At 32.6% G+C, this 25,042-nt stretch overlaps 1 protein-coding gene across 2 annotated transcripts in view; it reads left to right on the forward strand.

Annotated features, from left to right (window-relative positions):
* The window catches only part of LOC118188027 (chorion peroxidase-like), a 240,501-nt gene that overhangs the window by 24,568 nt on the left and 190,891 nt on the right, over window positions 1–25,042 (forward strand). The window contains exon 1 of one of the 2 annotated variants that reach the window (XM_035358360.2): window positions 11,559–11,663. The exons of the other annotated variant lie outside the window; for it this stretch is intronic. Within the exon in view, the coding sequence (XP_035214251.1) occupies window positions 11,659–11,663 (5 nt within the window). The 5' untranslated portion in view covers window positions 11,559–11,658. Of the gene's footprint in view, window positions 1–11,558; window positions 11,664–25,042 lie in introns of those variants that run through there. 2 annotated transcript variants of the gene reach the window in all.

Consider the following 25,042-nt stretch of genomic DNA (forward strand, 5'->3'; position numbering starts at 1 on the left):
ATACAAATCACTTAGTGACCACGGTTAAGTATAAAGGTACAGTGTAACGATATTTAACCGGAATTAGGACAGAACGGAAACACTTTTATGACCATCAAGTAAAGCGATGCATTTATGCTTTTTTAGAAATATTTCCATCATTTCGTTGACTAGCCAGAGCAAAGGTTAATAATAGCATGGAATGCTGGCTGCTTACTCCCAAGAATACTGACTAATTGTGTGGAATTATTTTTTTCTGACTAACTGTAAATAATGAGGTAAAAAGAACGGAGCATTTTTGAGAGGTAAATGTTGAATATATTTTTGTAAGACTCATCACAGAAATATTCTATAATAATTATTATTTATTCTTTTAAATTCTACGGGAGTTTTTATGAGCATAAATCAGCAATAAAATGTCTTTTCGGTGTTCATGTTATTTCTTTCCTAATTATTTAAATTCACTCTCTTGACTCGGTAAATCAGATTGTGACAATGATTCAAATTATTTCATTTACTTCTATCTCTTTTCTGAAATTCGAAACATTTAAGACACTATTAAGAGAAAATTGTTTACAAGGAACAAAAAGTTTTGTAATGATTTCATTTTTCAACCCTGGAAAATATAGAAGTCCCTTGTAAGAAGAATCATGTTAGAAGAATGACATAAAAAAGCTTAGACGGCGATCAAATATTGCAAGAAAATAAAAATTTTGATGCTTTTGATTACTCTTAAAGTTTATCAAGTGGATTTACTACGTGGCAAAATCACAAACGTTTTCTGATTACTAAATCGAGGAAACTGAAATTTTATCGAACTTTCAGTGCAGTTTTATTTTGAGGGAAATGCTTTTTGAGTTAGCCGCATGACTGAGCAAGTGCGTTTGCTTCCTACTTGCACTTATCCGTATAACATAATAGTCAATTAAGGCTAGACACTTCCATTCGCTATGGGTCGGTGAATCATTTTTCGATTTACAGCACTTAAAATCGTCTACTCAAAGACACTCATTTTAATGATTTTTATAGATACATTTCCATTTACTCTATACTGAATTTTATTTAGGATAAAAACACTATCAGGAAGACTTTTATTTCGTTCACTATCTATCCAACGGTGTGAGTAGAAGCATGGGACACTGAATGTTTGTTTTATGTTTTAACCTATGATTAGTATTAGCAAAAATCAGGTCTTTTTCGATAGTGCTTCTCAAACTTCTATATAGCTGTGACATACAGTCACACATATAGCAATCTATCTGCATATAGTTGCCCTGCTGTGGACAAATAAGTAAATAAAACTTAAAATAGAAAAGCCTAAAAACTTAAATATTAGAAGAAACTAATGTAACAATGTAAAGATGAATAACTGAATGTGTAAATTTAAACATATGCAGTTATTAATGATAAGTTAATATAAATTAATTAACAATCAGAAATAAATATTCACAATTACATGGCAAAAAACCATCTTTGAAACATTTTGAGAAGCGCCGAAAATTGCCTGACATCCCAGATTTTAATAATCACCTGCTTTAGAGATTCTTTGATAGATGCAATTTAAATCCTGCCGTTAATTATACTGTTGTGCCCATCACGGGCGAAATGGATAGACTGGCTAAAGATTGGTAGCTCGATCCGGGATCAAAATCCCAGTAAACAGGCTGGTTGCATGGGATTTTATGTTTTTTTCCTCACATGCAAAAGCAACAGAAAAAGGAATAAATCTAAAGAAGTCCCAGCTTTTTTTAAAAAGTCGTCCATGGAGGTATCCGTCGATTTACAAAGATATCCTTTCAGTGCTCGGTCTTAATTAAATAATCTATCAACCTACTAAAAAATGCTCATTGTGATGTATAAATCACTATGGTATATAATACGATACATATAGTATATAGATACTGTGGTTACTATATAATATACACAAAATTATGTACATTTGCTTAGTTATTATGGTTAATATTACACAACTTCTGAAAAATCCTTTATTATACGTTATAAATCCATATATGCTTTTGCGCTTATTCGATATGAAATCACAAGTGCATCTGATATGTTGGATGCATTTGATATGTCACTTGGAGACGAAAAGGAGAACAGTAAAAATATTTTTTTTTTTTTTTTTGCACAGTGCACTTTTGTTTAACTTTTTCTCCTCGAATGTTAAATACTGTGTGTTTACAAATTTAATATTTTTAAAATAAATTTTAATATTATCAGTACATGCACTTAGTTACTTTCCAGAGTTCATTCCTTTGCTCGTGATAGCGCAATTTATCGTCGATAATAAAACAACTGTTAATTAAAATAAGTTATCTCCACTTATCATATTTCGCATTGTGTATATCTAGCGCTTTGTCGTAAATGTAAGTGTCGTACGACGCATGTCTAGCTTCGGAATAAAAGGGTTAATTGCTCCCCTTCCATATACACATTCTTAACAATCAATATTATCTAAACCATTATTTCATTATAATTTAGTAAAAATTTGAATTAGTAATACTTTATAAATCTTAGCTGATAAGGAGAGTGATATGCGAAAAATAAACTACTCCTTTCTCAACCCTATGTGTGAGCCCAGTCATATTTATATTCACATTTGTGTAAACTATTTATTAAATGCTTTCATTTTGCAGTTGATAGTACTTGCATAAAGACATCACTAAATGTGGTGTAAGGTATTTTCTCCCTCCTTTCCGCATGCCTTCGGGGTGTAATTGGAAGTGTACTCAAAGTGTATTCGAGAGGTCCAGGGTTCGAGTTCCGGTGAAGGCAATGCATTTTTTTCACGTCTCCTTTTTTAAAAAAAAAGACTCTAATGACTTGTACAGTGGCATTCACATTTTTATAATTAAAATAAGTAGTACTTATTTCTTAAGATTTTTTACTGGAATTTTAAAGATTATTAGTACATGTAATACTTAAATTATTTTCTGATATTTGTTTATTGCTTACAATAATGGAGTTTAATAATGATGAAGATGCAAGTGTTCATTGAAACGAACCTCACTCAATTTTGTCACTACTTAATTTTCATTCACAGTTCTTAATAATTAAAAAATAGCGATGTGATTAGGTAAAAACAGGTAAAAACAGGTAAAGGCCTCAGAGTTTTTAAATATTTTAATTTTCATAGCAGTTTAAAGTAAATAATAATTTGTGTTTTAATCTGTGATTAAAAAAGATAAAACTTTATTTAACATTCCCAGTTAATACCCATTTGCAGTCTTCATTCTTGATCATAGCATATGGCTTAGAAAGTAATTTCTCATTAACTGTTAAAATCAAATTTTATTATAGCTCTAAGGAAACATATTTCAAAGTAAATCTTTTGCATGTTTTAGACAGACACTCTGCATAAATTAATTTTTTTATACAAAAAAAAAAAAAAAAAAAAAAAAAAAAAAAAAAAAACGATAATGGAAACAGTTACAAGCAAAGGCTTGCACACAGATACTGGAGAGAGAGCGAAATCCTGCAACTAAGGTGCGTAATATAAAGAGTTAAAATGCCTATTATTGCTTTTATTAATGGTATATAAGCTTACAAAACTATTACAAGAAGTGAAGGCTTCAACAATAAAAGTTTAAAATATATCTTTCTACCACTAAAAAATGTCGGAATACTAAGAAGCCTTATTTTGAAATAGCTATCTTTTTATACTGATTACTAAAACATTTATATTAAAAATTAAAGATTTTTAAATAGTTGAATTGGTAATATCTTTGTCAAAAATACTAAAGGATCTGAAGAGTCGAAGAGAGGAAAAAAAGAAGGATTTACTTTATTAAAAAAATATTATCCCCTTTCCTTTTCAGAATAATAAGTTTCCAATAGTGTTAAACTTTTGCAGCGGGTATTTCTAAGGAATAAAACTCTTTGGATACCTGTTTCTTAGTCTGGAAAAAATAAAAGTGATTTAAAATTTCTTTTGCAGTTTCTAGGCCTGAAATCTCGATATTTGCATAAATGTTGCAAATCTCAATGTAATATTCAGTGCTTCATGATATCTGAAAAAGCTTTTAAAACCAGTGCGTTCATATACAGACTCACTGACGACTGAAAAGATTGTAGAGACAATAGGTATTTTTTGAAAAGCAGGAAAGATGGAAAATGAGCAATGCCCTCACCGGGACTCGAACCACTGACCTCTCGAATTCGCGTCCAGCGAGCTGACCACGAAGGCACGCTAAGAAGGCGGGAGAAATACCTTATGTACTCCCCCTTTTAAAGAGCGACTGGAGATTTAGAAGACCCACTTGTCAAATCCTGGTGGTGAAGAATCATCATTCACCACCTTTTAATTCGGGCGTCATTGTAGAGACATTAGATATTTTTTGAAAAGCAAGAGACATGAAAATTAAGCAATGCCCTCGCCGGGACTCGAAGCATGGACCTCTCGAATTCGCGTCGAGCGTGCAGACCACTACACCACGAAGGCATGCTAAGAATGCAGGAGAAATACCTTATAAGATAATCTGGTTAAATACTGGTATTTCATTCGGGTTTGCTTTCCCAAAAACGGAAAGGAACCAAAATTTAGTAGTTTACATCATGTGTAATGTGATAAGGTATCTGTCCGAAGGATAGGTAATTCATTAGTCTACCTTTATGATTCATGAGGTGAAATTGCTTACTGAAGTCGGTCCAGATTGGCGTAATTTATATTTTTAAGTTTTACTCGGAAATTCGACCTTTAGAATGGGACAGAGATGATGCTAATGCTAAATGCAAAATCTGACTAGCTATACGCGTCACACTTTGTTTAGAAGATAAATTGTAAAATAGATCTTTAAAGAAGATACGAGAATGCTGAAAAATGTTTTGACTGAATTTAAGCACAGTTTTGAAATTTTTGAAATCTTATTTATTGCATTTACTTATTTATTAAGAGACTATCACTGACATATGCGCTTCTTATTATTCTTAAAATTTCAAATGCTACCAGTAAAATGAATGCAGATATCTGATTTCTAATTTTCGGAAGCAATTGTTTAGTTCTTTTTCACAATGCTTAATAAACTGAAGTTTCTCTTTTTTGTCTTGTGCAGAATTTTGAAAAAAGAATTTAAAAGCAAAACAAGTTGTTTCCCTTTTTTGTCATTTCATAGCAAATATGGCAGTATTCATTTGCAAAATTAAACAGCAGAAACGGAAAATAAAAAATAACTCCTTTCTGTGTTCTTCTCTGTTCTGAGGAGACGAAAGGCAGAACAAAATCACGGATGTTAACGAATCCCTTTTATTTTATAGCAAACATCTTAGTTATTTCAGTTTATTCTTGACAATAAATAACATCAAAACTGATGTTTCAAAAATTTGATCTATGGAACGCATTTAAACAAGCTGTATCTCAGTAGATCCGAAAAATCAGGGAGGATATGATTTGAAGAATTCAGAAGCAAACTCCAGTCTCAGACAAAATTGATCACACTCAAACAAAGCAGGCTGTATTTACGTGCATACTTAAAGGGTAGTTTTGAATTTAAATTAGACTTCTTACGGAAGTTAACAATTGTATATACCTATTTTGTGTTGGCTGAAATACTTCGCGTGTTCTTATGGCTACGGAGATGACACACAAGTTGTTTTTTCGTTTTTATGACACGAAGGCATTCGTCCGGAAGGTGCTGCAATGTGGGTCGTCTCGTGCCAGAGGTCTCACGCTCCATAAGCTTGTCATTTTAGACATTTTATGGAGACAGACATTACGTTTCTTGTTTATTCAACTTTCAATTTGTCACATTTATCCAGTACCAGTCATCCATAAAAGTGAAACTGCTCTCTGAAAATTTTAAATCTGTAATATACTACTTGCGTAATACAGTCAAATGCTTTCTGAATCATAACTCTAATTCGAACAATGAAATATGCGTCATTAAAAAAATTGAATTACACATTCATGTCCTTTTTATAGCTTTGTTACAAATAGATATAAGACCTACTAAAATGATGGACGTTTCTTCAGACTCAAGTGACAAAATCTAGAGATTACATAGCTCATAATCAAAGCCTTTTCACATTATCAGCGCCTGCCTACTTTTATATCCAGTTCCGTAGTGATTTTTCAGTTCTTATTGTGCTATTGCATTTAGTGTTCGAAACATAATAATTTGCATGACGTCTCTCAGTTCGAGAAATTAATGGGTAAATGCCTCTAACTGAGAGTTTTGTGATGAATACTCCTATCAGTTGACGAACCAGTATCATGCAGTTAAACATCATGCATATCATGTCCTCTCAGTAAATACTACATTTATTGTATTGGATGCCTTCTGTTAAGCATGCCTAAATTTGAGTTCACAAAGATATATCTTTGGTATCTCACTTAGATCATGTCCTATTTTGTTTTGTTATATGTTCGGCTGTCAGTAAATGGACGAAATATAGAGATTCTTTCGCCTTACCCATGGAACTAAGGGTCAAATTATTGCGTACATGCTGCTTTTGCATTTTAGTTGCAACAAGGCGGCTCAGATCCGCAATATCCTGAAATCGATACTTCAGTTGAAGAGATCTAATTCCACCAAACTATCCATGAAAGGAGTGTCAATATATCAACGTATGTTCTAATTTATATATAGTATGTGTCGTTTATAGAAATTATTTAAATCAAAGGTATGGAATCTTTTGAAAGAAAATATGAGCATCCTTTAGGCTTCACCATCATTATTCTTATATGGAATTACTAAGTACTTATATGGTATAGTGAGCCTTTTGGCTCCTAACAACACCTCATGTCTTCAAATAACGTATAAAGAAACGATTAGGTATATGTGTTAACGTGTTCAACGCGAACTTTCACTAAAGAAAGTTTACTTTTTATCATCTGGCTCCAATAATGCAAGGTGAACGGGCACATTTGTGAGTGGGTTTCTTCAATAATCACAAAACTCATTCGAGCTTATTTGATCACAAAACTTAGAACTCATACTACGTGGATGTCCGATTAGCAATAATCACGCAACATAATCACTGTGCAATACTGCTCATTGATATGAAACCACGATTCTAATTTACACGTGTCATATTCCGTTCCGAATTCCTGAGAATTGCCCTGCCTAATAGTTACCTTGAATTCTGAAAGCAACATTTTTCTATCAATCACCAAAAGTATTTAGTTGAAATGCCCTATTCACCATTTGTAAAAGTAAGATGAAAAATCCATTTATAGCAATCTCTGCCGCAATTTCTAGCATTTATCCCACTAAGCCTCGAAAGCCTATATATAAAATTCGGATTCGACAAATATAGTAATTTTTCATAGGAATGCAAACTTGATCATCCAAGACAAACAACGCATTTCATTACGTATTTCACTATATCGTAATGTTGTAATTTCTAACATCTTAAGCTGGATGCTGAATTTTTAACTATGTGGTTCTATCGTATTTCATTAATGGATAACTGAGGATCACTCAAAAGGCGAATTTCTCATTGTTAAAAACAAAGGTAAATATAATTTCGGCATAATGCTTGAATAATTATATTTTGAAGCTAGTACAATGCAAAAAAAAAATCGCTAATAATTTCGTTGTGAGGAGAACAGTTTCTGGGATTTTTATGAAGCTAACAAAGCTCTCTGTCGCAAAACATAATTCTCAACAAAGCTTCTTCTCTGTCATGTAGAAACTGAAATGAGCAGCAAAAAATTCTAAACGTCCTTTCTTTGCAGGAAGCGTAACTAATTAACTACGAATGGGATAACTTCATGAAGAATTTCATAAGGGAACTCACATTAGAGGACTCGCATTTATGTTAGAGGTGAAGGAAACCATTAAAGCCCGGAAGATAACAGCTTTGGCCGCCGAAAAGTGAACCCGGAAATAGTTATTAAATGATATAAAATTTAATTAAAATCAAATGAAAATCGCAATCGGCAAATTTTTCATACAGCTAAGTACGTGTCTATGTGAAGCAATATTGCCCTCTCGTAATACGGAAAAAAAAGGTCCTGTACATACACAGTATTCTCCTTTGGTATCGTAATTATGTTTAGGTATCCTTATTCTCTGAAATCATCTGTCTATGTAATGTAAAATGCATTATAGAGAGCTCTTCCGTATCTCGTCAAAATCATAAACACGATACTTAATAACCAGATCTATACAAACTAGCTGCTTCCTAATACTTAAGAGCCAGTATTTAACATTGAAACTACTAAATGTGAAATTTCTTGTCAAACTGGTAATTATCATTTTTGATCTGTCATAAAATGAATAAATCCGGACTAAATGACTAATATGGAGAAAGCTTGTCAAAATATTACTTTAAACATGGAATTATTTATTTATACCCTTGCATAGTATAAGCAAAGTAAAGAATTTAGAATAAATTAGCAAAGAAAAACACGAATTTATATATATATATATTTGATACAACTGATTTTTAGGAACAAGTGTCAATATTTAGAAGCATTTTCAGAAAGTAGAATAGTATTTGTCCTTGTTTTTATTTTATCTCCTCATCAGAAAAGGTCAAGGCATTTTTTAAAAATTTGACCTGTAAATCTCTGCGAAAATAGAACTACAATCGGTGATGCATCATTTAATCTGTACCACAGTGGAGATTGTTTTTCTAATACAGCAAAAAATACAAATGAACATATCATTACAAATAATCACTGTGATGATTCACTTGCTAAGCGTAACATCATTCGTATAGATCTAATAGTTAGGATATATATATATCACTTGTGTTGTTTGAAAAAGTAGTGTAACAGACACAACTAGATAGATACGTGTGATTTCTTTTAAAAGGTTGTATGCTGATAAATTCTATTTTGAGACTCTAAAAATAATTCTAAATTAATCAATAAAAAATTTAATTTTCCGCTTCTTAAATTCTCGACACAGATAAATGGAAAAAACTAGAGCCCAGGTAATGAATAATACATACTTTTGAGGCAACACTCTTGCTACACTTGTTATTATTGTACTTTGGGAAGGTGAATTTCTTCAGAAGTAGAACATAAAGATTCAATTAACATGCTTTGAGGAAAATCGCAAAATAAGGGCCAACTGCTGTACTTTATTTTCTACTAAGTAAATGAATTTGAAATTTCAAGTAAATAATTTGTTTTGCTTATCATTTCCAAAGTGTACATCTGCAAGATTATCGATACATTAGCATCTAACACTCTAGAGTAAAAAATTCTACGATGAATTTCGTTTGATTTTAAACAGTACCTTGAACAAAAGCTCCTTTGAGTTAACAGTAGTTAAGTATAATTATTTGCAGATTTCATGTAACGTATTTGATTAAAAACAACCTAATGTTTTTTCTATTTACATGATAGAGTTAAGTGAAAACCCTAACCAAAACTATTAGTTTTGACTAACTAAAAAAAAAAGGTTGATGGGTAAACAATTAGATACAGAAAAGTGAGATAATTTATAGTTGAAATTTTAAGAAAACAAATCGAAACCTTTATCCCATAAGGTCTTTAAAGACTACTCGCGACACATATAATTTACCCTTTGTTTATTGACAAAATCAGCTTATCATTGATTTAAATAACAGAAAAGTGTTTTGTTATAAATATATATGGGGAGGAGTCTCACGTATTAATAGGCAAAATGCTCCGAAAACAATGCTTTCGTCCAACCCAAACTTCAAAATATATATATAGTATTAGGATTTCATGCTATCCATGAATTTATTGACCTTCATGTTCATTTAATAACTCATAAACAGTCATTTATCTGCCGTAGATAAAATAAAGTGTTATATACACTATGAAACTTTTAACCCGACGTTATGTAAATTGCTTGAGATGCTTAGGAAGGTGAATTATGGAAATACTTGCTCTTTTAAATCAGTCACGTTATTGGAAAGCTAGGTGAAAGAGGAAAATTAAACTGTTATACTATCGTTTCTCTATACGTTTGGTTGATAAAAACAAATCTTTTGTTCAGGTTTCTGAATCATGATGAATTATAAAGGGAAAAATATCTTCTAAGCACCGACAAGAAACTTTTAATCAAAGAAAAGGGTCTACCAGCGATTATTTAATATGCCTACCTAAAGCCGGCTGGTCTTTAGATGATATCGAGGTTAAAATGCAGCTTGGTGCTGCAGTTGTGATTGAAATTAAGCAGAGTGTTATAAAAGGGTTGACTGTCGTAAAAGGATTTATCTCATAACTGAATATCGGATCTCTGCATGTAATATCATACAATAGCGTATTAGCTACCTTCTGCTGACACTTAGCTAAGTCTACAGGGAAATATTCATGTTACAATAACGAAATAAAGGTTTTAATTATAGATTGGCTAAAAAGGTTGCGCACAAGAAGAATCAGTAGACGGCTCCTGCAAGATATTCATATGCTTCTTAACTAGAATAATCTCAGCAATTGAAAACGTACTATACCTTACTACTTGCCTTTAAATTTATGCTTTTGTTAGACACTCAGTGAACTTTAGAATGTTCGAAAACTTTCCAGAGTTCACTGTAATGTGCATAATATTTATTTATTAATGATGATTTTAGCAAAAAACACTATGTCTGTAGCTGTTAAATGTTTCTTTTACTATTTAATATTTGTAGTGTGTTTTCTTCTGAACCCTATAAGGTCTCGCTTAGTTTTTAACCAGTTATTTTATGTTAATTAACTTTCTTCCTGCCAGAATATAAATTTATAGTTCGCGTGATTTTCAACTGCGGTACAAAGAAGAGAGTATTAAAAGAAAGACTTTAGAGGGTAGAATCACAGCTTGTTCTACCTGCTGAAAGCCGCGTTTGAATTTCGATTCTCCTTAGAGTAGTATTCTGAAGCGTTGAGTTATTCTCTCTAAGGCTTGCAACACCAACCTTTAGGCCAGAGCTACCTTGGGGGTTACTTGAATTGTGTAGCCTTTAGGCTAACTTATTTTAAGCCATTCTTTATTATTTTTGAGATAATCTATAATTGCTGAAAATGTTTTGTAAGCAAGAGTGGTGCCGTCCGTTAGCTTTTATTTAAGTTAAATAAAATAAAGGGTCGTTTACACCCTTTCTCAGACTCTGTGGTGCTTGCAAGACATAGTGATAATTCTTCACTTGTCCTTCTTTAAGACGCTTCGTACGTTGTATGTTTCCAAAGAGAACGAAGCGTTATAATCCTAACTTCTTTTATTTGTTCTAAATCCTAAATGTTTTAGAATACTTCAGTTATACAGCAAGTACACAATTTTACTCAATATCGCATATGATAATTGATTTTGCTGCATTACTAATTAAAAATGTACTAATTTAAAAAAATCCATCTAGAACATTACAAATAGAGTTACAAAAGAATTTGTAAGAGTTTATAATTGCCGAACATAATTTAATATGTCTTGAAATGATACGCAAAGATAATCTAAGTTTCAGTGCCCTTTATACAGTGAAACTTGAGTTAATATAATTTCATTAATTTGGAAAAAGTTTTGTCATAGGAAAAGGAGCCATAAAAATGCGAGTATTTGCTAAACTGGGTAAAGATCCCAGAAAATGTGATTATTCTGATGAGAAGAAAAGCGAACTGTTGACTAGAGTAAATGACCTACTTTGGATCTTCCTTACCGAGTCTCAAATGGTCGGTCATAGACTTCTGCAGAAGTCTTTACGTTAAGCCAGTAGAAAGTGCGACTTACCATCCGTGAGTGAATCTCACCTGGAATTTCTGCTATGTATATACCGTCTTAGCGATTTAAAATGTCGTAAGTAACATCCTTTTTCGATATCTGAAAGAAATCTCATTATTCAGAAGTACTTAAATGATCTTGTCTTGACCTTACCGTGATAATATGACTTCTCTTTTCAAGCTATTGTTTAATCGTAAGAGCTAGAGTAGTTTTTGTTAGATCTCTTATTAAGAAAATATCAGTTACCGGCATAATACAATTTAAGCTAAAATTTGAAAGTTAATTATCAAAATAGATTTTCATCTAGGATTAAGTTAAGTCGCTCTTGCACTCCTAGCTATTGTATAAAATACAAAAGTAAAATTTTAATTGATTTTTAGGAAGTAAATATACATGTAAAAAATACTTGAAATTGACAATAACGCTAACTTATAACGCCAGTATGACATGAAACACAGTTCTTTAGTATCATACCTAAATTTTATTTTAATGGATTACAAAACCGGTTTCTAATTATGCGGCTTAGAAGCTTGGAAAACTGATGAACTGAACTAATTAGCATATCGATTACATAAAATAAAAATATTTCCTTTCACATTTCATTTGTAACATTCTGCTCCGTGTTAAATAAGTTAAAGAATGAAAATTAAAATAAAACAACTCGGACAAACCGGTAGAAGGGAAAAAAGAGTGTAATTTGACCTGGAAAAGTGCGCTGATACCGAATGTCCCTGAACATGACATCGACTAAAAATGAGAGTGAAGATTCTTGCATGTCTAAGCGATAATGCTACTCGCCGAACAATACTGGCTATTCAGGTCCTGTTTAGTAAATATTGTTTTCCTTTGTCACAGAAAGAATTGTACCTTTGGTCCTTTGAAAAAAGTGAAACTTCTATCTGAAGGAGTTAAAAACTATAAATTCGTCAAATAAAGAGTTTAAATAAAGAGTTTAAGTAACGATTTAAATAATGAGTAAAACGTGTATATCAATTGTAATCAATGATTTTGACTACACAGGGTTTACTGAAATTTGGAGAAGGTGAACTGGCCCCTTTAACACTTAAAGTATGATTCAATACAGAAATTCTGATTGAAAATAAAAATATTAAGAAGTGCAAGGAGAAACTGTATGGATTAAAGAAATTTACGAGATTTACTCTTCTATGACTTTGTAAGAGTTATAAGTTAATTAAATAAATAAAAAATCGAAAATTTAAGGAAGTTCAGATTTTTGAAAATGTTTTTCTTAAAGTGTCTTTGAATTATTTAAAAAATAATAAAATATTTTAAACAATCATTTAAGAAGATTAACTTCAGAATGCTCCAAAGTTTTTATAGTATTTCAGAGTGCATGTTTTGTTTCTTTAATAACCTTGCAAAATATTGATCAAACATGACTAGAGTTTTACTTATGAATTTCAAAAGTGGATAAAGCTCAAGGATTATAGACGTTTAAGTCTCAATTGATATTACTTCTAAAATTAACTGTTCGTTCGAAATTTTTAATATGTAATTATTGCTCAACATTAATGCACAAAATAAAATTTCATTAAAATCTTTTTTTCTTTGCTAGAAACAAGCAACAAATATTTTTTAATAAACTCATATTAATTACTTTTCCTAAATTGTATAATTTTAAAATTGACAATAACGCTAACTATGATATGATATGAATTTTAGTTTCTTAAACTGACGTGACCACGATATATTCATTATTACTAACTGACTACTTATAAATTGAAACTTATTTTTGATTATTAGAGAAGGAAAGCTTTGATTATCTAATGTTTTTCGCAGACATTAATTATTTTCTTCTTACATAATTTTAATTTATAGTCAAGTTATATTCTTAGATCAAGACATAAAAAATAAACATACCTGAAAATTAGTAGAAATTATACTTTGAAATATACTGCTGTTATTTTTCATTTGGCATATATTTTTAGATTTCGCTGTATGTTTTTCGATATTGTTTGATTAATAGTTCTCAGTTTTCTGTTGGGTCCATTTAACAAGGCATTATTTTTAGCATGTTTTGCAGTTGCATTCTTACTAATGTTTACCTGGATACATTATAAACTAAGTGTACAGATATTGCCGTCCTTCGATCTCTTTACATGTATCTTCCCCTGTTTGACCATAAATATCTTTTTGTTTGCACAAATAGTTTACAAAACAGAGTGTCATAGTTATTAATATCATTCAGAAAGCTGCATGTATTGCAGATGAGAGTCTGGATCTTCAAAAAGGATTTTAATTAACAACGTATGAGTGTTTTGAAAATTTGTTATAGGAGGAAATTTTTATTCTTGAAAATTGTAGTACAGGTAAGATAATTCGTTTTGGTGGCTCGTGCAATTAACGATAAGTACATATGATAATAAATATAGTAAAATCAAAATGCAAATTCTTACTTATAGAGACATTAGGTTGTAGTATTGTGTGGCTCCAACTTGTCAGCAACCGTGGTAGTGACTGCTATGAACTGTAAATTTACACAAACACGTAAGAAGGGTTTAAAGCCCTTTTTATTCCACTTTAGAAATAACAGCTGCGTTCACTTGACGCTCACAAACTACGCCGACCCTGCGGTTTAACAAAAACAGAAATGTGAAATTAAAAATTAATGACAGGATGAATAAACAACTAGATAACTACCTACGAGGCTCTGAAATCGTAACTAACCTAACCGCGTTCTAAAATACAGCTGAGATTCAGCGAGCTTACTGGTTAAGCAGTTGAAAGATTCAGCGAACTGTCGAGATAGGCACACAGGCCGAAACGCGCGGTTCTTAAATTTCTACCTAGCAACCTCCACGTTCGCGATTCAAGAAGCACACATACAATCTCGTTTCAGTTCTATTTAAACTCAACTTACTTCTGCTAAAATTTGAATATACTGCGCGTTCTACTACAGTTTACATACTCTAGCATTGGCAATTCTAGGGGAAAGTAAAGGCTTGACAGGAAAGATAGCTTAAACTTAAAATAAATGTTTGTTAAAACCCTACAAGGTTATTTCGAAGCAGGAAAGATGAAAAATGAGCAGTGCCCTCGCCGGGACTCGAATCACGGACCTCTCAAACACACGCGCTGACCACTACACCATGAAGGCATGCCAAGATGGTGAAAGAAATACTTTATATACTTACTGAAAAAGATCTTGATGATTATTTAAAAGAGAAACATCACCTCATATTTGAAATGAAGAAATAGTGGCCAACGAAATGTTAGAGGGAAAATAACCTTGTTTTTAAATCTGATGATTAAAAAAATCTCTTTTTATGTAATTTAAGCAGTTTATGACACGTTTGAGACATGCATTATTCTCAATTATGAGCCCTGCTATTGTGTCTAGTTGTAAATTTGTCTTAAGGAAGTAAATGATATTCACTGCATTACTATCATAGTAAATCTACTCTTGAGTGCAAAAGGTTTGGGGTAATATTAATTATTGTTTTATCCTTTTCCCTAGAAAAAACATAAGAGAAATGCTTGTCGTCTGTGCTGAACTTATAAATTTATGTTTTCTCCACAGTATTTTAGGGGGCTCACCCACCAGCGGCCGAGCGGTAAAGTCGCTGAACACTGGTAGTTCGGTCCGAGGTTCGAATCCCGCGAACGGGCTGGCTGCATGGGTGTTTTCGTGGTTTTCCCCATGTGTAACGTGTATACGAGTCAGTTTCCCTCAGAAAGTCCTCCACGAAGGCACCCCTCCCTTTAGGCAGATAGCCCTCGAGGCTTTGCCGTAATTAAATAACCTAACCATAGTATTTTAGTTTATATCAATCAATATATTAATAATTATGGATTATAATAATATATTAACTATTATTAATTATCAATTATATAAACTCAATCAATAATTGCAAAATTTATTCAGTACGAAGTTATTTCACCACAAAAATACACATTCAGCAGTAAAAAAGATTAAATCACCTCAGAAAAATACATAATATTCAGTAGATTCTTTAGATTTAAATACGAATATATAATATGATATGAAATTATTGCTGCATGAACAGGAATATGAAAATCCTTTTCTCCTGTTTCGTAATTTCATTAAGTTTTTATGCAATTTTAATGATATTTTCACTTAATTTTGATTAAAAGGCCAGATAATCATCTCTTCTAAACTATTTCTTGTGGAAAAGTAAAAACCACTTGTGATGAACAATCTAAGAAAACCAGGAAGTCTTTCTGCTGAAGTCTAGCATATGCTGACACTACTATTAAGAGATGCAAGATTTCTTTCATTGTGGTTCTATGAAATTTAATACGTTACTCTCTCATCATGTACCTGTTCCTTATTATATCCTGCATCATAGAAATTCTGCTACCTGGTAAGGTTCAACCTTAGTGAGCTATGTAGTAACAATTGTTTAACCTCTTTTCTTTCAATAAACTATCATTTTCATTTCTAGAAGTCTAACTAGCAAAGAAGAGGTAAAACGTAATTAAAAAATTATTAAAACTTCTCTTCGTAGTTTACAATTTAAAACTAACAAATAGCAGCCACGATCTGGTAGTTTTTAGTTATTTTGTAAGGTATTTCTCCCGCCTTCCTAGCTTGCCTTCGTGGTGTTAGTGGTCAGCACACTGAGCCGGTAATTCAGAGGTCCGTGGTTTGATTCCCGGCGAAGGCGATTGCTAATTTTTCAATCTCTCTTGCTTCCAAAATATCCTAATGTCTCTACAATTTAAATTAATAAACCGCACAATTTAACTTTCAACTTAACTACTCAGCTCCAACAATGGGATTCTAAATCATATGCTATTACATATGTTCTAACAGATGCAAAATTTATTCAGCAGTTCACAGATCGACTAGAAACGTTTCTTCTCAGCAAGTTACACTGGGAGATAGCCTCAGTAATCTGTCTAAATTACAACTTCACTTGCTACTTAAATTCAAACTAATTTACCTTCTAGTAAAGGTTGACAAGAAATAGAAAATACATAAAAGAAATGATAAAAAATAATACATTAGCTAAAAGAATTTGTTTATCGTAGACATAAATTGTATATCCATAAATTTACATTTACCACTACTTGTACGTATAAGAAAACATTACATGATTCACATATAAAAGTACTTTTATCTACGTCTTCACCTAGGGCTGATATTTATACAGTTATGAACAAATAAGAAATTCTGTATATCTATACACTATATATGTCTGCATATATGTTATAAGGACAAAAAATATTAAATTATATTTACTAATTAAGACACAATAACACGCCGAATAAATACTGATTCAGAAGTCAAACAACAAAAATCAGCGTTAATTCACAAAATTTTCACAGGACTAGTTTCGATGGTTTTACCGAACCATCATCTTCAGCTGCAAAACCGCAAATGAACAAGATAGGAAATAATGTTTAGATAAGATAAGAAAGCCTGGACAAGAATAAGCAAGTGGCGCCATCTGTTGGCGAAACCAGAACTAAAACATAATTTCTCTAAAAGCCGAAGGCAAATTTGGATTGGAATTAGGATCGTTAACTAGAACAGAAAGATTTTTATGAATGTGAAATGCCTCTAGAAAATCCAGTTCTCCAATGGAAGATGTTTTTTGAATAATTTTGGCAGCAGAAAAATTGAAAGTGTGATTTTCGAACCAACAATGTTGAGCAACAGAAGACTTCTGTGTTTCCTTTTTTCTAACATATGCCTCATGTTCTTTGACGCGAAATTTTAAGGCTCTCTTAGTTTGGCCAATGTAAATTAAACCGCACTTGCAAGGAATCCTATAAATACCCCAGGAATTCATATCCGGAATGGGGTCCTTGAGTATAGAAGTTGGAATTTTATTGATGGGAGAGTAAACAACCCGAAAGTTAAATTTCTGCAAAATATGTGCAACTTTATAGCTAATTGATGGAAAGAAGGGAATGACAACAGAATTTTTATAATCTCCTAAAATAAGAGTGTGGCTTTTAGTGTGTTGAGATGAGAATTTTTTAACTGCTTGATTAATAATGTTGGGTGAAAAGCCCCAGTCAATAGCTATTGCTTTTAAATAATTTAGTTCTTCATCAAGGGCTAGTTTGGAGGAGCAAACTTGAAGAGCACGGAAAACATAGGAATAAAATGAAGCTAACTTTTGTTTAGTCGGATGACATGATTTAAAGTGTGGTGGAAGGCAAACCGATGAAGGTTTACGGTAAACTGTAGTACTGAAGTTGGATGTGTTACGTGTGACCAGAATGTCGAGAAACGGAAGAGAATTGCAAGTCTCAAGTTCAAAAGTGAACTGAATAGCAGGATCAATAGAATTCATTGTTGAAAGAACTCTATTTAAATCATCTTTATTACCTTCAAACAGGGTAAAAGTATCGTCTACGTAGCGGAAGCATGTCGGGAAGTTTAAAGTTTCAAACAATTTTGATTCATAATAATGCATGTAGATATCAGCCAGGATGGGACTGAGGGGCTTCCCATGGCTATTCCCTCAGTTTGCTTGTAATATTTATTTTGGAAAACAAAATGTGTTTGTTTCAAACAGAGTTGAGTGAGAGAAATTAGCTCATCAATTTCGATGCAAGAGAAATGAAATTCGCGAAGTCTGGTTTCTAGACATCTTAATGCACCCTCCACTGGGACATTGGTGAATAATGATTTTACATCAAAAGAAACCATGAGTAAATTACGAGGAGAAATGTTTTTAACCTTTTTTACAAACTCTATTGAATTTTTTATGGTGTAAATGTTATTGTCTAATAGAGTGGAAAATCTAGAAACTAAATATTTAGCTAATGGATACGAGGCAGTACCTAAATTTGATACAATAGGGCGGAAAGGAATACCACTTTTATGAATTTTGGGAAGAGCATATAATCTGGCACAATTCGCAACAGATGGGATAAGCGAATGTTTTAAGTTGCTTGAAATGATTTGCGAAGATTTGATCGCAGTTTTTATTTTGGATAAGTCCGAAGGTGAAGGATTTGCAGAAATTTAACTTTCGGGTTGTTTACTCTCCCATCAATAAAATTCCAACTTCTATACTCAAGGACCCCATTCCGGATATGAATTCCTGGGGTATTTATAGGATTCCTTGCCAGTGCGGTTTAATTTACATTGGCCAAACTAAGAGAGCCTTAAAATTTCGCGTCAAAGAACATGAGGCATATGTTAGAAAAAAGGAAACACAGAAGTCTTCTGTTGCTCAACATTGTTGGTCCGAAAATCACACTTTCAATTTTTCTGCTGCCAAAATTATTCAAAAAACATCTTCCATTGGAGAACTGGATTTTCTAGAGGCATTTCACATTCATAAAAATCTTTCTGTTCTAGTTAACGATCCTAATTCCAATCCAAATTTGCCTTCGGCTTTTAGAGAAATTATGTTTTAGTTCTGGTTTCGCCAACAGATGGCCCCACTTGCTTATTCTTGTCCAGGCTTTCTTATCTTATCTAAACATTATTTCCTATCTTGTTCATTTGCGGTTTTGCAGCTGAAGATGATGGTTCGGTAAAACCATCGAAACTAGTCCTGTGAAAATTTTGTGAATTAACGCTGATTTTTGTTGTTTGACTTCTGAATCAGTATTTATCGGCGTGTTATTGTGTCTTAATTATAGAAGCCCCAAACAGGCTTATATTTTGCTTTCTTTTTTGCACGTGGTGTGGCCGCCATTTTGTGATTGTAGGAGTTTCGGTGAGTACATTTTTGCAATTTTCAAGTTATGTTTATGTTTTGTACATTTGGATATCGTGCTTTGCTTGTCTGATTTCATGCATTTTGCTTACAAACATTTTGTTTTCTATTCATTTCAGTGAGGGATTTTTCTGCTATTTTGTGTGTACTTTATTATTGCTCAGTTAATTTAGTTTGATTTTCTGCATTGTTTATCATGCCTTCATCCGTTAATCGTTTCACTAAATTACGCCTGAAACGGCAAAAATTCCTGAATCATCTTGACTTTTTACTTAAATGTAAATGTAAAAAATTGATCCCCAATTTTATTCAAATCAAATCTAATCAAAAACCTTCGAGTCGCGTTTCAAGAATTCTGTTAAATTGCAAACTTGCCTTACTTCGGTCCGTGATAAGGGATACACGTCAACAATTGTCCAAAATTGAACATGAACTCTATAAGCTTCATCTGGAACTCGCTAAAACATATCCAAAATTCACTGCCCTTGAACAAAAGTCTTGGTCTAGAACGGAGAATGCAGTTAACCGTCATAAAAACACCCTTGCACTTAAATTCGAAAAACTTCTTTTACAGTCTTCCAGTTCAAGTAGTTCAAAAAATCTTCCCATTGTAAACATCAAGCCAATAGTTAATATTTCTAATGTTAGTCTTTCAGAAGAACAAGAGAGAATTCTAAAATATAATTTTAACTTCTCACAAACCTGTAAACCCTCGATTCCAAAGATTTTGGCTCCTATCGAAAAAGCTTTCAAGTTCAGTAAAGTTTCAGATTCACAGAAAGAAATGATTAGGCATCTTATCGCTCATAATGTGAAATTCAATAATAAACCTTTGAAACCAAATCTAACTGCGAGAGAAAGAGCTACAATGCGCGAGATTCATTCTAACCCGGATATTGTCATTTCAAAGGCCGACAAAGGTGGCCAGATAGTCGTCATGGATAAGAACACTTACATCGATGGTGTCACTAAACTCTTAAACGAAGGACCATATAATCCGATCCCTAAAGATCCTTCACCTTCGGACTTATCCAAAATAAAAACTGCGATCAAATCTTCGCAAATCATTTCAAGCAACTTAAAACATTCGCTTATCCCATCTGTTGCGAATTGTGCCAGATTATATGCTCTTCCCAAAATTCATAAAAGTGGTATTCCTTTCCGCCCTATTGTATCAAATTTAGGTACTGCCTCGTATCCATTAGCTAAATATTTAGTTTCTAGATTTTCCACTCTATTAGACAATAACATTTACACCATAAAAAATTCAATAGAGTTTGTAAAAAAGGTTAAAAACATTTCTCCTCGTAATTTACTCATGGTTTCTTTTGATGTAAAATCATTATTCACCAATGTCCCAGTGGAGGGTGCATTAAGATGTCTAGAAACCAGACTTCGCGAATTTCATTTCTCTTGCATCGAAATTGATGAGCTAATTTCTCTCACTCAACTCTGTTTGAAACAAACACATTTTGTTTTCCAAAATAAATATTACAAGCAAACTGAGGGAATAGCCATGGGAAGCCCCCTCAGTCCCATCCTGGCTGATATCTACATGCATTATTATGAATCAAAATTGTTTGAAACTTTAAACTTCCCGACATGCTTCCGCTACGTAGACGATACTTTTACCCTGTTTGAAGGTAATAAAGATGATTTAAATAGAGTTCTTTCAACAATGAATTCTATTGATCCTGCTATTCAGTTCACTTTTGAACTTGAGACTTGCAATTCTCTTCCGTTTCTCGACATTCTGGTCACACGTAACACATCCAACTTCAGTACTACAGTTTACCGTAAACCTTCATCGGTTTGCCTTCCACCACACTTTAAATCATGTCATCCGACTAAACAAAAGTTAGCTTCATTTTATTCCTATGTTTTCCGTGCTCTTCAAGTTTGCTCCTTCAAACTAGCCCTTGATGAAGAACTAAATTATTTAAAAGCAATAGCTATTGACAGGGGCTTTTCACCCAACATTATTAATCAAGCAGTTAAAAAATTCTCATCTCAACACACTAAAAGCCACACTCTTATTTTAGGAGATTATAAAAATTCTGTTGTCATTCCCTTCTTTCCATCAATTAGCTATAAAGTTGCACATATTTTGCAGAAATTTAACTTTCGGGTTGTTTACTCTCCCATCAATAAAATTCCAACTTCTATACTCAAGGACCCCATTCCGGATATGAATTCCTGGGGTATTTATAGGATTCCTTGCCAGTGCGGTTTAATTTACATTGGCCAAACTAAGAGAGCCTTAAAATTTCGCGTCAAAGAACATGAGGCATATGTTAGAAAAAAGGAAACACAGAAGTCTTCTGTTGCTCAACATTGTTGGTCCGAAAATCACACTTTCAATTTTTCTGCTGCCAAAATTATTCAAAAAACATCTTCCATTGGAGAACTGGATTTTCTAGAGGCATTTCACATTCATAAAAATCTTTCTGTTCTAGTTAACGATCCTAATTCCAATCCAAATTTGCCTTCGGCTTTTAGAGAAATTATGTTTTAGTTCTGGTTTCGCCAACAGATGGCGCCACTTGCTTATTCTTGTCCAGGCTTTCTTATCTTATCTAAACATTATTTCCTATCTTGTTCATTTGCGGTTTTGCAGCTGAAGATGATGGTTCGGTAAAACCATCGAAACTAGTCCTGTGAAAATTTTGTGAATTAACGCTGATTTTTGTTGTTTGACTTCTGAATCAGTATTATATTTACTAGTTTAGTATATATAGTATTGATGTGACAAATTATTTTAAAAATAGTATTGAAAAAAAGAAGCTACAACTGAAAATTTCAGACATCTCGTAGAGTCATTAGGTTTTATCGAAGCCAGGAAACTGAAGAAATCCGTAATGCCCTCGATGCGTTTCGAACTTCGGATCTCCCGAATACTCGCCGAGCGTGCTTCGAGTCACATCACGAAGGCATCCCGAAAAGTGGAAGAAAATACCTTATATACTCCCACTTTTAAAGAGCGACTGAGAATTACGGGTCACAATAGCCAATCCTGTTAGTGATGAATGTCCACCATATTTTAGTTCGAGCGCCACTTGTAGAGTCTTTCAAAAATTTTTTGAAGTCAGGAAGCTGAAGAAATCCGCAATGCCCTCTCCGGAATTCGAACTCCGGACGGCCCGAATACGCGGAGAGCGTGTTTCTAGTTACAAGACATACGAAAAGGAGGGAGAATATACCTTTTAATCAGAAAGGAGAATTGAAAAGTTAGCTTGTCACTTATCTGTCATCAAGGGAGATATGCGCAGCAAACTTTTAACTGACGTACATTTTTATTTCAAAAAAATTTCAGTCATTTATTTACTTAATGCATAGTTAGGTACGTAATATATAGTGTGCTACTAGGAAATTTTAATTGTGTTAACTGTCTTAAAAACAAAGGTGCATTAATTTTAAGATCATTAACTATTTTAAATAGTCTCCTTTTATGTTTTGTTCCTCCATGTTTAAAGACTTGTGGTAAATTTCGAGCTACCACGCATATAGGCGTGGGTTTCAGTGGCAAAAATAAGACCTGTATTTATGACCGTTGTAACTAGGCGAAGTACGGAAGGTAAAATCTGTCAGCAAGAAAGTCGGTCCATGTGGCTTGTACCAAGAAACGTGAAGCATAGGAATGTCAGATACCGTACCATGGGGAGCTCTCAGTCAAAACTAGGATTTGTGTTCAGTAGTTGCAGAACTGGGCTTCACCTTTTAACCTCCGATACAAATCTACTGCCCACGTTCTGCTTTCAAATATCACGTGTGATAATTAATTGGATTAGAAAGTAACAAAAGCTATCTGTATACCGAAAGCGTAGAAAATCGGTGTGTAATTAATTTTGGAAGCCTCTGTAATAAAGGAAAGAAATTAAGGTGAAGAGAGAATCAATCATCCTTTAATATTCCTAAGAAATGAATAAAATCATTCTTTAGTATTACGTATTAAGCAACACTAAAGGATTTTACGAGACCTGTAATTGATAGATCACTAATGTATTCCTGTTGCATATACCTGTTGTAAATCTTTTCGAATGCTAGTAAGATCCGTTATTTATATTAGAAAGTGGTATGCTTAGAATACAGTTTAATTTTAAGTACAATTTTTAATGCTATGTGTAACGCTAAAAATCTGATCAGATTTATCATGGAAATCAATATTTGATAAACCGTATATTAGTTTACTACTTTTAACCTTAAAACCTAACAGGGTTCTTTTCTTATTATTCTTTCCTAAACAAAAACATATCCGCATATATCCTTATCCAACTCCAAATAAATGAATTAGGGATAATTGTTTTGATAAAGTTTTAATGCGACAAAATGCCCATTTTTGAGCACTCTATTTCAAGCTTTATTTTGAATTATTTTGAAACATAAATGTTTGCATATAGTCATCAATAAAACGTTAGATTTTCAGCGCTAGAAGTACTTATACAACGCCGGACGATTTGTTTACGTCTACTATGTTTTAATGGAAAAGGGAGATTTTTCATTTGAAGTTAACGTACTGTACTCGTGGATTCATTTAGCTTTAGTAAAAAATTGTTTTCTTCTAGTGTTTCAATCGGTGTGATTATAAAATCAATTTCCTTGCATTGTTTTTAGAATTATATCTAATATTTCAAATGATCTACTTTTGTTCGCGTTTAGAGAAACGTCATGGACGTCTTGTTCGTGATTGGTTTCAATCAAACTTATTTTACAGTATTCCTAAAGTGTATTATGAACAGTAGAGTGTTTAAATTCAATAGTCCTTTTATTTTTCTCTCAGATATCCATAATTCCAATGAAAAATTAAACGGTTTCTCGCGCCAAAAGGAATTTCAGAATGTTTTCGACATACATTAACAAATTAGCTCCTCAACTTTATACTTGACTGTTTCTATGCTTAAAATCCATTTTCCTGGCGTTTAAAAAAAAGACTGTCAGAGATTGTTCTTTATTACATTTCTTTCCCAATGCTGCGAAAAGTTTTTAAGGAAAAGTAATTTAAAATATCTCCTTATTATTTTTAATATATTTCGCTCATTACTATAAATTTAGTATAATAATTAAACACAGAAAGCGACAAAAACATGTTTAGCTTTTGGAAAAAACCTGCATTTTTATCACTGAATATATGAAAGTCTCTTATGCCATAATATGCTTTTTTGAGTTAATGAATATTAATTAGATAGATTACAAGCACTTTTTAAAAGAAATGATATCAAAAATTTGGTTTGGAATCTTTTCTTTCTCATTTCATTGAGATTAAATAGCACATCTCCGCTTTAAAATATCCTAAAAGGTAAAACTGAGCTCCAGTCATTTGCAACGAAAGTAGTTTCATAACTATAAACATCAATTTTAATAAATATTGAGGGCACTTGTAGAGACATTAGGTATTTTTTTAAAGCAGGAAAATGGAAAATGAGCAATGAGACTGAAAATGAGCTCCGAGACTCGAACCACGGGCCTCTCGAACACGCGCAGAGAGTGCTGACCACTACACCACGAAGGCGTGCTAAGTAGGCAGGAGAAATACCTTATACACTAAATAATTATGAATGTTACTATTTTTAATGTAAAAAGATAAGTAACCGTGCAAGATGTTTGTTACTTTCCTAACGATCTGGAAGCTTCGATTACCTTATTTCTGTCAATTTGTATCAATTCTCACCTCAGAAAATCTTTAACTTGAATTTTAATCTGTGGAGGTAATCTTTAATTTGTGGTTGAATCAAAGAGAGTAAAGAAGAAGGCAAAGTACGGTAGTTCTAAGCTGCTGCTTGATATAAT

The sequence above is a fragment of the Stegodyphus dumicola genome, chromosome X1 (genome assembly GCF_044657685.1).
Source record: "Stegodyphus dumicola isolate Sdum_Otavi_A_Nest chromosome X1, ASM4465768v1".
Lineage (NCBI taxonomy): Eukaryota > Metazoa > Arthropoda > Arachnida > Araneae > Eresidae > Stegodyphus > Stegodyphus dumicola.